Genomic DNA, 15,585 nt, shown 5'->3' with positions numbered 1-15,585 from the left:
ACGCGAAGCGGTTTTGCCATGAGTTTCTAAGGTGAAATTATTATGTAAAGGTAGCGATGTAGACATCGAGGTCACGCTACAGAAATTATACATATAGCCGTTCAATGAAATTATTTAACGAGTGCACTCACTTTTACCTGAAGTACCGGTACCAAAATTTATTCATACTTCTATTTCTTTCGACTTACATGCTTGCTGTTAGTTGGAAAATATTCTATCATGAAATGTTAGAGGTATATGCAGAAGTTTCTATCGTTTTAAAGGTGATATCTTATTATTATAAGTTTAACGATCTCGATTGTTTCTCTTTTTGATCGATTATTTATCATTTTTTATCATTTTTCGAATAAGAAATGAAATTAGGTTCAAATTTAAAAAGTATTCTTTCAGAAAAGAATTTAGTCCCCTGAATATTTCTTAGATAAGTTTGTTTATTCAAAATTATTCGAGTAGTGAAATTTTTATATCTTTGACACGTACTTCATGTAATGTATAAAACGATTAGGATGTCATAAATTTAATCGCAAATGGATAATAAATAAATCTGTCTGATCATTAACTGGTTATACGCTTTATGAAGTAGAATCAGACAGAATTAACTAGCCAGCACGCGCTTATTCAGTAATTATAGTACTGCCTATAACTACTTTCCATCGTGTAATGATAATTAGTAATTAACAATTGAGTAATGTGAATGTAATTATTTGTGGGTGTTAAATTGGTCTTCTATTAAGAGAATACAAATGAAGCATTGTATGATGATACCAAGTAGAATACTATTTTTATTACATAAATTCACAAAGAATATTTATGAATATTTATTGTATTCTATCATCTTCCATGTTCAGCATCAGTAAAATAATTATTATCTTTCAAAAAATAAAATTTGTCTGAGTTTGTTATAATTTCAATGATTAATTTCTCCACCAATTTTTCAAGCTCGAGTGAGAATTTGCAGTATATTAAAGGAGAAATAATACAGACAGCATCGATACCAGGGCTCGTCACCTTGAAACTGACCGAACTCAAGGCTGAACCGCGTTTTGGTGAAACAGAGCTCGAGTTTTGTTACACATTCTAACAAATTAATTTTACAGTCAAATTAGCCGTAGATTGACATTTCGTAACTTTCTATTGGCACGATACTCGTTAGATCCGTAGCTGATCGACATTTCGTACCCACATCTCGTACTTCAGTGACTTTCCTTGGTAACATCTTCCAATTTGTATTTCCGGCTCACGTGCTCTACATTCAACTCATTTATGTATCAAAAATAGTAGAAAGTAATGTAGATCCTTATTTCGAACAGACATACTCTTCCAATTAAGAGCAAAGTACTCTGAATAATTAGGAAAAGAATTCTTCAAGCTTGAAGTCATTGCTTCAGATCAACATCTTCAGGTAGAAAGTAGTGCAAAAATCATGTGGTGTTTTATTTCAATATGAATGTTTATCTTCAGTTGTTTAATTATTTTAATTAAGACATAATCTGAAATTTTTTGGCGATACAGTTTATATCCTTGCATACATACATGTATGGTAGTTATGTAGTTTTGCCTTATAACCACAGAAATAAAAATGAAAGGGTTAAAAATTGCAATAATTGACCTCTGCAACCCAGATTACAAGTTCGCTCGATTTCATTTTGTCGATGGCCTGGCTGTGCACTGTATTGTCAATGCCAGCCAGTGAAAGGTAGACTAACTGGTCAATTTCGTGTGTCCATCGAGATAAAAGACTGTCCTGATCCCTTTCAACTTTTTTTACCACGATAAATTGTGCCAGTTGATCTGTACAAATGGATCTGTTACTTTTGAAAAGGACGTTCGTTGGCAATTCTTTAGCTGCTGTTTTCCCAGCAATCACCTACGCTCGCGATTTAGAACGGAAACGTAGAGACTGGTTGGAGAGCTTCCGGTAGAATCCGCGAGAAAGATCGAAGTTTTCTATAAACATGCAACATAGAACGATATGACTTGCTGGAAGGTATGCAAGGTCAATCTAAACTACAAACTATCGCCTTTCACGTGTCACTCTCTTCGAAACTGCACTCAGGGCGCGGCAAAAAATATGGTGCATGTAGGAGGATGGTGGAACATAGATGGAAAAGAAAAAATAGAGCCTTTAAAATTACTGAAACGATCATTATTCTTTCATTTTCTTGGATAAAATTCAAAATCTTAGATGTAGAATAACTTTTTTTTATTTATAAGTAAATTGAATTTTGTAAAATATTTTCAAACAAATTTGTTTACGATAAGAAACATAATAATTTCTTTAATTATTCAGCGACTAAGATATTGTTAATGATTCGATGTCATTGAAAATTACTCATTCAGGAACTTCGTTAGACATCTACCTTTAATCGATGATAATCAGCCTTGTGTTAAATGTCTCTGCCGTAATTAATTAAATCAGTGACATGTTTTATTGGTTTGCAATTTCTTTTGGTTAAATATGCATCGTGTTCTCTTGGTAACAATGATACAATTGAAGAATTTCAAGTTGACTATTTTCCTATTTAATAATTAATCAGATTTTTAATTCATTTTATTAATTAATCTACTACAAACTTTTTTATACTACAATACTGATATGAATCATCATTGCATTATTGTATAAATTATGTTATATACGAAATAATATCCACTAATTTCATAACTACAATCATTTCTTGCACATTGTGGTTCTATGATAAAACAAAGACGATATTGCACAATTAGATTATACTTTTTAATTGAATGCTGTAAGGTCGATCTATTATGAAAGTCGACTCAGCATTACGTTAACATTAAAGGAACACTGCACCAATATTTTTTTATCGAACCCCGGTTGATCTTGTTTTCAGTAACATTCTTCTCAACAACCTTCTCTAATTGAATACACTCCACTTTCTATTTCTATGTAACAATCCGAAACGTTGTTACATCTACTCTGAGCTAATAACTTGGTCATGTTTCTATATACAAACACCTGAGTGACCATAATTGATTAATTAATCTTACCCAAAAGATTTTTATTTTTCAAATAGTATGATTCAGAGAGACATTTATAATTTTGTAAATTTTTATTATCTGGATCATTAATTACAACAGTAATTAAAATTGTTATGTTGAGCAGTTTCATTTTAAATTTCAAAATTTTCAATTATACCTCTGGATATTAAACCAATATGAATCCTGTCTGTAAATTAAACGCAAACAAATTAATTATCCATAATGAAGGACGCGATGGAACATCTCAAGGATTTTTCGAAGCTTTTCCACCGTTATGAAACGAAATTATGGTACCAGTATTTTCATGTGAATTGACTGACGAACCGGATAGATTTTATTTCTGTGACATGAGAAACGTCCATGAACGTACTGCCCTATCTTCGCGACCGAACAATTGCTTCTCGTTATTTATGGAAGGCCGTTAGTATGTGAATTTCGAATCACGGGAATAATCCTTTTGTCACGATACCGATGGTGCACTTGTTTTCATATTACACTCTCTCACGTCCTATGTGTTCACGGACATCTTGATTCGCGATACTTTTGTATGAAAACATTTGCGTAATTAAACGAGACGCGGGTGTGCGAAAATTTGATGAGTATCAATTGCTTGAATCAGTTAAGTTTTGATCGCTTCGATCGATTGGCTAATACCCCGAGCCTCGTGAAAGGAAATGATTTTCTTTCGCTGGGAAATGTTGATTGTGTTTTATTTTAATCGATGACGCAAAGTATCAGACGTGATCGGAATATCACATCTATTGCTATTACAATTTTTAATAAAATAAAAAATTGCAAAACGTCAGAATAATTTCCTGTAATTTGATTTTTTAAAAATTTCATTGCAAACGGCTGTCTACGTTATCTGAACAAAGTTTCCATGACTTCGAAACGAAAGTTTTCTTTCGTGTATCTCTGATAAAAGGACAAAAGTCTCGCGTGTGCAAAGGAAAGCCAGTTCTACCGATATCTGGCTCGACAGACGGTCGCACCACGCCTTGCATCAGAATGTCTCGAGAGTGAACGCGGAATCATGAAGTTTCAAACAAGTATATCGACGAAACACGCACTCTTACTGTCACGCTACATGCTATATTTATCTTTCATACAATATAAATATTTTTTTCTTATCTGTTCGATGATATCAGCGCCTTATTCGATGCTTCTGATAAGATCTATTTATAGGTACAATTACGTTAAAACAGGTGATTTAGTTGTGCAAAGAGTATCTCCTTTTTCGTTGCTCGAATTCTTGTCTCGTTATCTTATGTAAGTTCTGTTAGAGCTGTAAAGAAGGAATATACAGTGTCGCTAAGAAATTTAATTCACTGTATAGTACGTTAAATACTATTTAATATGAATTCCTTAAAATTAAAAGAATTCTATTCAGAAAAAGTGAAGGGTTGTTATATCAATTTATTTCAAAAGTCTTTGCACATTTTTCAATGAATTTATGGAAAGGAACATGGCAAGCTGAAGTTTCCTTAGTCGAAGACAATTCCTTATAAGACAATGAGATAAACGAAATCGTATCACAGGAATCCACGATAACGCAGGCCAATTAAAGAAACTGTTACACGAAACCAGATTAACACGCTTTCCATTTCAGATTATATAACGCACGCACCCGGTGCCAGATCGAAAAAAGAAAGCAGTCCGATTCCATACGAAACCACGTTTTAAACATACTTTATCCTTTTCTATGGTTTTTATAATAAGTCTAACGATTTCACGATCACGAAGTTTCAATTATGTTCGAGTAGATTCGTGGATGAATCAAATGATACTTAAATCTAGATTGTAACATTGTAGATGATCATTGGCGTAATTAGGTGAGGATGATCCTCCCGAAATATAAATTGACCCATTAGAAATGATTAGAATGAGTAAAGAAACATTAATCAGCTTGAAATTTAAGAAATAATAATTTTCAATTGAAGTAAATTCTATTTATTAGTAATTGATAATTTTTCAATTCCTCTAGCGTAGAATTTTAACTTGACACTTTGCTAAATTTGCCAGAAGCAAATTTATTAGAATTTCATAAAATTTGTTAAATTTGTAAACTCGAAGCTTCTAGTAAAATTAAAAGTGGTAGCTCGTCCTAGATAAAAATTCTGGTTACGCCAATGTGGGTTGATATTCAAATTCGAGATAAAGAATAGAACGTCATCGACAATGGTGCAAGTTCGGTAAAGGGCATTGGGATACGTTTCCATGGGTTGATCGTAAAGTAGATCGGGCTGATCGAGAAGCCTGAAGCGAGGGCACGTATATTGTGAAAGGTGGGCATGGGCGGTGGTCCGTGGCAGTCTCCACGTATCAGGTATGCGTAACGTGCAATTCTCTATGGGACACTTCAGGATCAGGATAATAGGTTACAGCCGGATGGCAATAGTTTTCAATGGTTCCTGTTATACCCACACGTTTATGCCAACAATAAGCCGCTGTTGTCTGCTGACGCCAGGCGTCTAGGAGGATCTACCAATGGAACTGATCTCATGTTTTATTATACACTGCTGTTCATGGGTATTAAGACATTTGCAATTTTTATTGCAAATAATAACTTCATTCAGATATAGAATTTTTATTAAATTCTTATTTTTGAACCTGATATTTCATATTTTGTCTGTGAAATTGATACAAAATTAGTATGTACTAATTATTAGCAAGTCCCCATAGTTTCAATTACCATGCATCGTGCTATGATCAATTTGAATAAAAATAAAGATTGATAGGAATAATTAAACAGCAATAAATCATGTATACGGAAACTCACTCTTCAGATGATTTTATGAAAGTACAATTTACGAGGTACAATCAGGATACTGAACAGGATTTAGTCTTCATAAATACACTAGAAATCAAAAGTTTTAAATCGCTTTTCATGTAATATACATATAATTATAATTCATGAAAATGTATATTTGCATTAGCTATCGTAATCCAGTCATTACGTTCCTTTCATTCTTTTTCAAGGAATAAAACTTAGAGGTTCATAAAAGCTGTTACATATGAATTATTAGATTTTCATAATATAGTTCCTGGTAATGCTAAACTAGACTAATACACGATCTAAAACTTATGATTAGTAATGTACCCAATCGAACCTTTCACGTAACCTTGTACGCAACATTCAGCTCACAACCTACAGTCCTAAAAACGGAACAACGTACCCCACAAAAAATGTTCTCGAAATGGACGTGTCCATAACGTCCAATCATCAATACGACCCGACATTTTACATAACATTAAGGTTTATGATATTAATATTGAGATACGGAAAACAGTCAGACACTTCTAATACGTTGCTTTTCCTTGTTCATTTAAAATGAGATCTACTAATGATAGAAATGATAAATTAGAATTGATACTAATTCGTTCTACTGCTTTCGAATAAGCATTTAAATGCACACCGTTAAAAAATGTGGCGAAAGTCAAGGAATAATTATTAATAAATCAACAAAATTTTTAAATGAAGGAATTTGATAAAAATAAATGTGTATGTTAATATTTTGGTTTTTTGAAAAATTTCTTAAATCTAACAAAACAAAGATAAGGAATATTGATTTTAAATAAATGAAACATAGAAATTCATTCATTCAAAGTTTCTAAGGTTTTTCATCATTGAACGACGTTAGAAGGTGCCAATATTTAAATCTTCGGGAGAAACCTCGTAAGTAGTCGACTATTGAGGAATGAAAAAGAAAGTTAGACGAATTTCACGTTCGAACAGTGCTGTTTACAATTTCATAACTCAGGCATAAGAACCGCAGCCATCGATTATAGATCAACGTTGATTACAAAAGCATGTTCTAACCACAAGCTTGCGAGTCGAAGCAACAGCAAAGAGAAGAACGAGGTTTAGCGAGGGTCAACAACGTTAGAGAAATTGTTCTCACAGAATAATCGATGAGTTGTCAGAGAAAATAATTCAGAATTGTCTTAACAGAGGGATATAAGAATATAAAATTGCAAGAGTAATAAATCCCACAAAATTATAATCTTGATACAAAACACAATGATAAATATAGACAATACAGATTTATAATACATGCTTTGAAGGATGGAACTATCATTTACTTTATTTTTAATTAATGATACTCTGTGCAAGCTTAAAAATGCTTCGTCTTCAAAGGATTAATCCTTTGACTGCTATGGACGCATATATGCGATTTTGTATATCTTAATTACCTACATACTAATTATACACTACCATATATCTTATCAAATTATAATGATGTGATAAAACAATGAAAAATATAAATGAAAATGCTTAGAGTACTCAGCAGTCAAAGGGTTAAACAACGACGTATAAGAATAAAGAATCTCTGGAAAGTGTTGTGAAAGAGGTTCACCTACAGGTGCTCCAAATAATTACACATTGTGTCCGATGTTCGATGAGCGTGGATGAAATTCCTGGGTGTGGCGACAGCCTTCCTTGCCAGTACAAAAGACTTCCTTGGCATGTGCAACAGTACAGTTAAGTGTATCTGTTGTCTGAGTCTTTGGCATGAACAGGCAAGGTCGATCGTTTCGGGAACGGTCGTTATTGAGGTAAGTTTCATTTTTTGCTTCATTTTTTATTTACCTCAACAAATAAAATTAAAAATGACCCCAATTTGCTTATCTCAAAGTAAGAGAGTTTTTTGTCAATAAATTTTAACATTCAGATAATATGACGAAGACTATAAAATGATCTTTGAATAGTAGTTTAACGATTATTGTTTACATATTAGGTAATAATATTTGGAAAGAAGGATACGTTTTTATAGCTAAAGATGATTTTAAAAAATGTATTCTGATGGATTTACTAACCGGGGTCAATAAATGGAAGATGTGAATAATTATAATTTATAAAAATTAAATTTGAATAGTTGCACAAAATTTTTATTATTTCACTGAAAAATACAGCTTTATATGAAATAATATTCTGAACAAAAAGGTTCTATTACAACTACTCTCACATTTCTGCATAAATACTTTATTATACAATACACTAAATTACCACAAAACAATGAATACAATAGATAAATTGAAGTTACATGAATAACAAACGCATCCCCTTTTTATTCAGGCATTTAAATTGCTTAGAGAATCTCGATTCATAAATGTCCATTGGATTACAACCCTATCATCATACCATTCATCACAATCGAAAAAATGTTTGAAGATAGTCGGTTAGCCTACGCAATGCATTCATAGTTCTCGTAAATCGTTACGAAAAGGAAGTGACTGAAATGGAATGTAAATGTCCTGCAATATGTTGTTCATCGAGCAGGAATCTCGCGAGGATAACAGCGATCCACGAAGGTGGATCGCCTACGTAGGACGATGAACGGGTCGTTTACAGCCGTCTCTCGATATTATTCGAAGGCCGTTCAAAGCTATTCCAATATCGCGATTTTTTTAGCGACGTGTCAAGTTCACATTTCATTCGCAGTTATGATTAATAAGAACAGGAATCCATTTTGTGTACGCATACCAGGCAAAAGGTGGTCGTTGATCGACATTCTGTTTTGGATTTTTATCTGGAAGGTGTAATGCACCTTTGAAGTGTATCAATTATAAATTTCTGTGTATTATATAGATATAAAATTTATGTTATAATTTATTTTTTACGTTCGATGATGGTCGCAATTATTTTATTTTTGAGAAATTTTGGAACATTGATAGCTATGGTCGCCAGGTTCTAATAAAGGATGAAGAAAATGATGTTAAAGGATTAATTTTGATAATAACATTAGATAAATTCTTCCAAATTAATAAATACTTGTAACACAAAAATGGACGTTGCTTCTTAATGTTACATATTTACACATTATTATATTTTACCTTGAAGATGTAGTGCACATGTCTAAACAGGGGATGCAGCCACGATAGAGTGCAAAATACGATTTTATCACAAAATAATTACACGGAACATAAGAGTATTCGAAACGTGTAATGCTAATGTAAACTGTGAAAAGTGTACATGTAACTAGATTACTAGATTATGAAGTCTCAAGAGGTAGAAGAGTAAATAAACAGAACTGGTAAGAGAAGAGGTAGAGGGATGAAAAGGAGGTAGAATTTTGCAGAGGAATCGTATATGATGTCACAATGTGTTCTAAACAGAAAAACTATTAGAATTACCGAGAACATAGACTGCTAAGATCTTATCATAGAAGTTTGTTAATTAAAGTAACGGAATGGAATGAAATGTTCTTAGTGCATAAAATTGATCAACAAAAAATATTTCTAATTGGTTAATATTTAAAGGACGTGAAACAAATGTGAAACAATTTGTAAGGGAAGAATAGTTTAGAAATTTGAAAATAAAACGTAAAGTATTTAAAATATTTTATAATATAAAAAACGCCCTTCAAATATTAACTTTCCCTAAGAAAAAAGAAAAACAGTAACACTTTAAATACACAAAAAGGTGACAACTGGCTCTAACTACGATCTATGCAACGCGTCCCGGAAATCATTATAAATAACGCAATATTTACACATTGTGGCGCGATCAAAGTGATCCCTATCGCCTGTAATTAACCGTGTAAGAAGCTAAGCCAGCATTGGGGTCCACGTTGGGTGCTGGACGACTTTGCACTCCGCTTTGAATCGGCGAGCTAGGATAGGAAGACTGTTGTTGGCCCTGATATTGCGGTTGATATTGTGATCGGTATTGTGGTTGGTATTGTGGTTGGTATTGTGGCTTTGGTTGATATTGCACCTGTGGGGGTGGTCTAGAAAATCGAAAAGCACATTTTATTGTCAAATTTCATTGTCATTAGCATTTATATATAACAAATTAACATATTGAATACCGTCGGGGCTATCGGTGATCGATATTACAAATTTAATATAATCAAATAATGGGAAAAAAATATTTTTAAAAAATTGTATTTTTCAATTTAAATTTTCTGTTTGATACCTTCTAAAATCAATATAATATTTATTTTAATTTCTTTCAGTTATTAGTCTATATTACATTTATGGAGTGGGTCACCAGTTGTTAAATAGTTAAGTTTATTTTTGTAGAAAATAACTTCTCAAACCGTTAGGAATTATAAATGCTTAGTTGTTTGTTAGACCTCTAACAGAAAAGTTGCAAAAACAGAAGGCGAAGAAAAAAGTATACGACTCGACAAATTAGTGGCTATTCACTTTAAACGACCATAACTTTAACATCAATTCATAAATGTAGAAACTCTAACTTTTTGTTGATGAAGATGAACATTCGTAATTGAAAAATCACATTAAATAAAGGCTATTTAAGTATACAAGTATGCATAAATCATAAATAGCTAAAGGAATAAAGAAATTTAATTAATAAAATCAATTGATTACCAACCTGGGTGGATTATAAATCGGTGCTGGAATTGGTTTCGGTGGATTGTAGGCCAAGGGTTGACGAGGAATCGGCTCGTAACGTTCTCCATTAGTATACCGAGGATCGGTATAATAAACAGAAGGATCTTCCCTGTATTGACCATCGTCTTCAGGCGCATTGGGATTAGCAATGCTATTACCGGTCAGAGTCGGTGGAGGTACGTTTATTCCGGGACCAGCTGGCTCGAAACCACGTCTGGATGCTCCATATTCGACCTCTCGAATACTTCCAGTATCATCAACGAATCCATATTTTCCATACACTTCGCCAGTTGGATATTTCGATTCTATTTTGTAAGAACCATCAGCTGCCTCGTATCCATAACTATAGCTACCATCTTCGTTGTGTCTAATTAAAGGGATGAGTCAATTAGGCTTCGTAGATACTTCAGAGAGCGTAAAGGTTAATTGCATTGAATAAAGGCATGGAACGAAACGTTAAATTGTTGAAATCGGTGTCAGGATAACGAAACGGTACTTACTTGTTTATTTGCTTCAAAATGGGCACCGGCGTGGTCACGTATTGATTGTGCTGGGCGAATGCAAGGCCAACGCAAAACAAGAGACACAGCACCTGGTGACACAAGCTTGCATAAAATTGTTGGCACACGAATCACTTTCCAATAACCTCGTGAATAATGAAAAACAATCGAGATCGCTGTTTGAAATGCACTTTTGCTTAAACCTGTTAAGTGAGTCATTTTTCTACCAGGAAAAAGTTTACAGTCATTATAAAAAGGAGTTTCATGCTGATACGCTTCCAATTAAAGTGCAATTAGGGATGAAGTTGTTTTTAATTAAATGTGTTATTTAATTTCAAGTATGATAATTTCAAGTTGATGGTCATTGTCAAGTACCTTTCGTAGCTTTCTACTTTTTCATTAATTAGTTCATTTTTATTCCAATTATCAATTGCAATTTGAAAATTAGTCATTTTAGAATGTACATTGATTGTAAGCTTTCTTAATTTTCTTTGTTTGGCATCTGATTACCAAAGGGGGAATAAAATTATAGAGGTCATAGATTCCATCAAAATGTTAATTTTTTTTTAATTCACTTTTTACAACTCAATGAATTTAAAAATAAAATAATACTGGAACTTGTTAATTGAGCCACTATTAATCTATAAAAAAAATGTAGCCAGCTATGAAAAGCGAAACCATCTGAAGCGTACTATTAAATGATGAGTATCGTCACTTGTCAGTGAAAGCAGAAAAAGCGAAAAGTACTCACAGGAAGATGCATGTCTCGTCGTTGGTGAAGCAAACGCGATTCTGTATTATAGAGTCACGTTTCCACGGCCGCGAGTCAACTTATATAGGCTCCCATCGGGAGCGGCGGGGCCCGCCCATGGGCCCGACCACCGCCTCAACCTCGTCGCGATCTAAGTACCAGAGTTCATCGCACCGCAATGCGACTTTGAAAACGGTGCCAGAAAATCACCTGCCTTGCGATTCTTCCAAGAATTTTAATACGTACACCATCGTTCGAACCGTTTATAACTCGTACAATTTCTTATAATTCGTAAAAGGAGATTAGAGCAAGAAAATTAGAAATCATGAATGCATAATTATTGAATAAAACTGTGTTAGAAAAATTAGAAAAAACATTGATTATTTTGTTGCAGAGGAAAGAAAGGCGGATATTAGAAAGTTTATATTTAAAAGAACAATTCTATGCGCCTCGAGGAATTATAAGTGCATAAGTATTTCTTTAAGTTATAGATAGATGAATTGAAATAAAAAACGTGAGAATTCTACTGCAATGTTAGAAAGTACACTTTTGAAAGAATGATAAAATATGATCAAGTTTATAGTTCTTCTATCAAGAGAAATGTTAATAAATAATTCTTAAGAAATAAAGAATGCATAATTACTTATTGCACCAAGGTTAAAAAAAAAGTTAGAAATAAGAAACTGAGAAATAGAAAACATTAATCATTTCCTTATAACCTTTCCATCGTAGTTCCGATAAATAATGATTTGTCGAATCATCTGCTATAATTTCGCTTGTCGGAAGAATCATAAATTCGACCATCGTCTAACATCCTTTCTAACGGCATCAATTTTCATTCATCGTGAAGCGTGACGTGTCTCCGGTTTTCGGTGCAACAACTTGTTGCACAACTTGCGGTTGGAAAACTGCGAGCAGACTATAATGTCCAGGAAAGCAACTAAGATGATTGATAGGAGAGGCGGACTGGCCATCAAGAGTTCAGGAAAATTTCTGAATAATTTAGGGCCTAATTAATTAAAATTAGGGGTCGTATTCTACAAGAAGGTCCGTAATGTCGCTTAACTTTCAGTAAAAATATATAGGATCTAATTAATTAAAATTAGGACCCGTATTCTACTAGAGTTAGAGGGTCGTTCATGTCACTAATTTTCTAAAAAAACTTAACTTTCCCAGTCCACCCCTTATTGAAAATTCCCATATTTTGAAAATCATGATGCTTCGAATGAATTTCAAGTGAATGGTAATTAACCCCTTTGATATGGTGATCTCTATCAGGAACTGTACTCTTACATTCTTATATTAACTCTGGAATAACGTAGCTGGGTCAATCGCGACCCAGACCTTTAAGCATTATTTTTTTAATACATGAAATTAAAATTAAAATTTATAGGTCTTTTTATGCACCACCTTATTAATAGTCGTTCGTCAACATAAAACCTTATGGTTAGAATTTATTAAGTTCTTAACATAATTTATATGCATTCTCATCTTCGTCCAATTTTTCTGAACTTCATGAATTTTATACTTGAATAAAGTGCACAGTTAATGGTGCAACTCAAATTTCGTGACAGGTGTGCAATAATTGCTGTGGTTGCATTCAGTGGGAAGCCCTTGACCAAATACGTTCATACACTCCTCGTACGATTCTTGTGAAAACACGGTTCTGCAAGGTGATCCTCTCGAGAATTAATATATTTTGCAAGGACATCGTGCGTAGTGTTGTCTGTAAAAATAACTTATATCTTCTTTATATTTCCACTTTATTGATTGAAACTGGAACATAAACCTTCATCCATCTCATAATTAGCTATCTATTTTAATTCTTTTGAATGAGGTTTTTGTTTTTAAAAATCTTTGGATCATTATCAGAATACTTGAGGAACAAAACATCTAGGTTTTAATGACTAATATATTAAAGGTTTTAATGATTGAGTCATCTACCGTAACCAATTTCACTTGATTTATTTAATTAGAAATACTTGTATTAGATATTTTAAATTATGGATAATAAAGATAACAAAATATTGTGAAAATAATACATAAAATTTACTAAAAATAAAGGTACTACTTAATAAAACTTTCAACAACTTCAGCGTGGCAATTAGCACGTTATAAACTGATCAAAAGTATCATTTTATTTTCCATATTTTACATTATTTTGCATATTCTAAATATGTTACTTTGATTTCCTACATTTGTTCGTATTTTGCATACTTTCGTGTATCATAAATTCATAAATATTCATAGTCTAGTTATGCCGTTTATTTACGGATTTGCACTAGTCTAGAATGAAACTAGTACAAAGTGTTACTGTTGTAATTACAAAAATGATCGGTTAACCGAGAACTTTCTCGGTCATATAAGAGAACTTCTTGACATTTATCGTGGTAGTATTAAGGGCATTATAAGGCTGAACAGAGTGAGATATACACTCCTTTGGCGATCTTGCAACCCAGCTGCTCGATTCGTGAGAATCAATTTCTGTAGAAATAGCTTTCACGTTTAGAAATATCTTTTTTAAGCGAAGTACTAGAGTTACATCACACACTTTGTGTTTTTAACCGAAAATATACTAATATCTTAATCTTGTAATGAACCACAAACGTCTTCATTCCAGAGTATATTATCTGAAATTTTACGGAGTTTGTTTTTTGTTAGCGTTACAGTACGTAACGTAATTATATTTTACATTAACTCTTCGTTTTTTAATGGGACGATAATTCTCTGTGAAATCTTCATTTGCTGGAATTTGGAATTTTTGATAGCTGTGAGAAATGCAATTTTACGATCATCATTTACTGCCATGGATAAAAAATGATTTTAAAGAAATTGCCTACTTATTACTCATTTTAGCCTTTTTTTACATGTATATTTAATAATTTTTATGTTAGATTAACGAAATGCTATTTCTTTGATTTCATATAACAGAAAAAATAATTAATTTGTTACGGAATGATATTTCATAAATCTTTTCTTTTTTTAAATATTTTATACAATTACTAATTCAGGACTTTGTACAGTTTCTGCAATGTTTTATCGCGTTTCTGTGGAACACAATCGCGTCTAATTCCTTAGCGCCTGTGATACTTTAAACACGGCATGCGAAAGGTCGTAGAATTTACGATTTAAAGTCGTCGAACGATCGTGATCGAAATGCATACGTCACGAGGACGTCTAACGTGCAGTTGCAGTGAAAGTACGAAAGAACAGTGGTCTGGAATTTATATTCATGGAATGATAAACAAGGCAACTGAAGCGAACGACGTTTTCGTTACAATCGAATGATAGCCGCGAGAGAGTTCAATGCTCGTCGGTCGAAGGAACTTTAGACTGGTTTCATTTTTCATTTACGCAATACCGTCACACACGACATAATTTGATATTAATGTCCGGCATTTCTTCTACTCAGCCAGATGCGTCCACTTTCATTGTTTTTCACTAAACGTTTTTCCGGCATAAGTTAAATGAATCCGTTATTGGTAAGGGTTCGAAAATTTCGTTAGAAACTAAAACATTTGCAAAATTTGCCTAAAATATCTGAGGCATTTTATAAATAACGGTATAAAAATTCACACATTAATTAATATAAATTTCACTTAAAAAAGAAATTATAAATCTCATACACATTTAATTAGAAAAATTAGTACCTTACATTTCTTGAATAAAATCCTTTAACAATAGATTTCTTTTCTAATTTAGAAAGCTTCAAGTATTGTGTTAACATTGTTTTTAATTTCGTCATTGTACGTTTTGAAATCCTTTTTCCTAGCGCCATCCAACTGTAAGTGAAGCAACTAACACAACAGAAAATTGCTCTTTTTTCGAAAAATAAATGTATAATTATTATACTGTACTATCACACGTGTACCATGACCATGTGATTAAAATGATGAATTGCAAACTGCTCGAAGTGTTATAAATATAGAATTTTATGATCCAAGCAAGGATTAATATTTATTTCAATATAATATAATT

General features: G+C 32.7%; 2 protein-coding genes across 2 annotated transcripts in view; one reads left to right on the top strand and one right to left on the bottom strand.

Annotated features, from left to right (window-relative positions):
- Positions 1-15,585, top strand: part of LOC114874293 (telomere-associated protein RIF1) — a 114,848-nt gene that overhangs the window by 35,307 nt on the left and 63,956 nt on the right. The window lies entirely within an intron of this gene.
- LOC114874296 (relA-associated inhibitor-like) lies at positions 7,861-11,710 on the bottom strand. Its single transcript, XM_029183467.2, has 4 exons — positions 11,608-11,710; positions 10,857-10,948; positions 10,337-10,723; positions 7,861-9,728 (listed from the first exon to the last, which is right to left on the bottom strand). The coding sequence occupies exons 1-4, from the start codon at positions 11,617-11,619 to the stop codon at positions 9,518-9,520; spliced, it is 702 nt and encodes a 233-aa protein (XP_029039300.1). The 5' UTR covers positions 11,620-11,710; the 3' UTR covers positions 7,861-9,517.

The sequence above is a fragment of the Osmia bicornis genome, chromosome 3 (assembly GCF_907164935.1).
Source record: "Osmia bicornis bicornis chromosome 3, iOsmBic2.1, whole genome shotgun sequence".
NCBI classification, from domain to species: Eukaryota; Metazoa; Arthropoda; class Insecta; order Hymenoptera; family Megachilidae; genus Osmia; species Osmia bicornis.
This window is presented reverse-complemented; position numbering and strand designations above follow the sequence as displayed.

Excerpts from the sequence above, each read along its gene's own strand:
- LOC114874296 (XM_029183467.2), bottom strand. Across the intron at positions 10,724-10,856 it reads ATTTTGAAGCAAATAAACAA|ACACAACGAAGATGGTAGCT; the intron begins GTAAGTACCGTT and ends CCCTTTAATTAG. Across the intron at positions 9,729-10,336 it reads CCGATTTATAATCCACCCAG|ACCACCCCCACAGGTGCAAT; the intron begins GTTGGTAATCAA and ends TCGATTTTCTAG.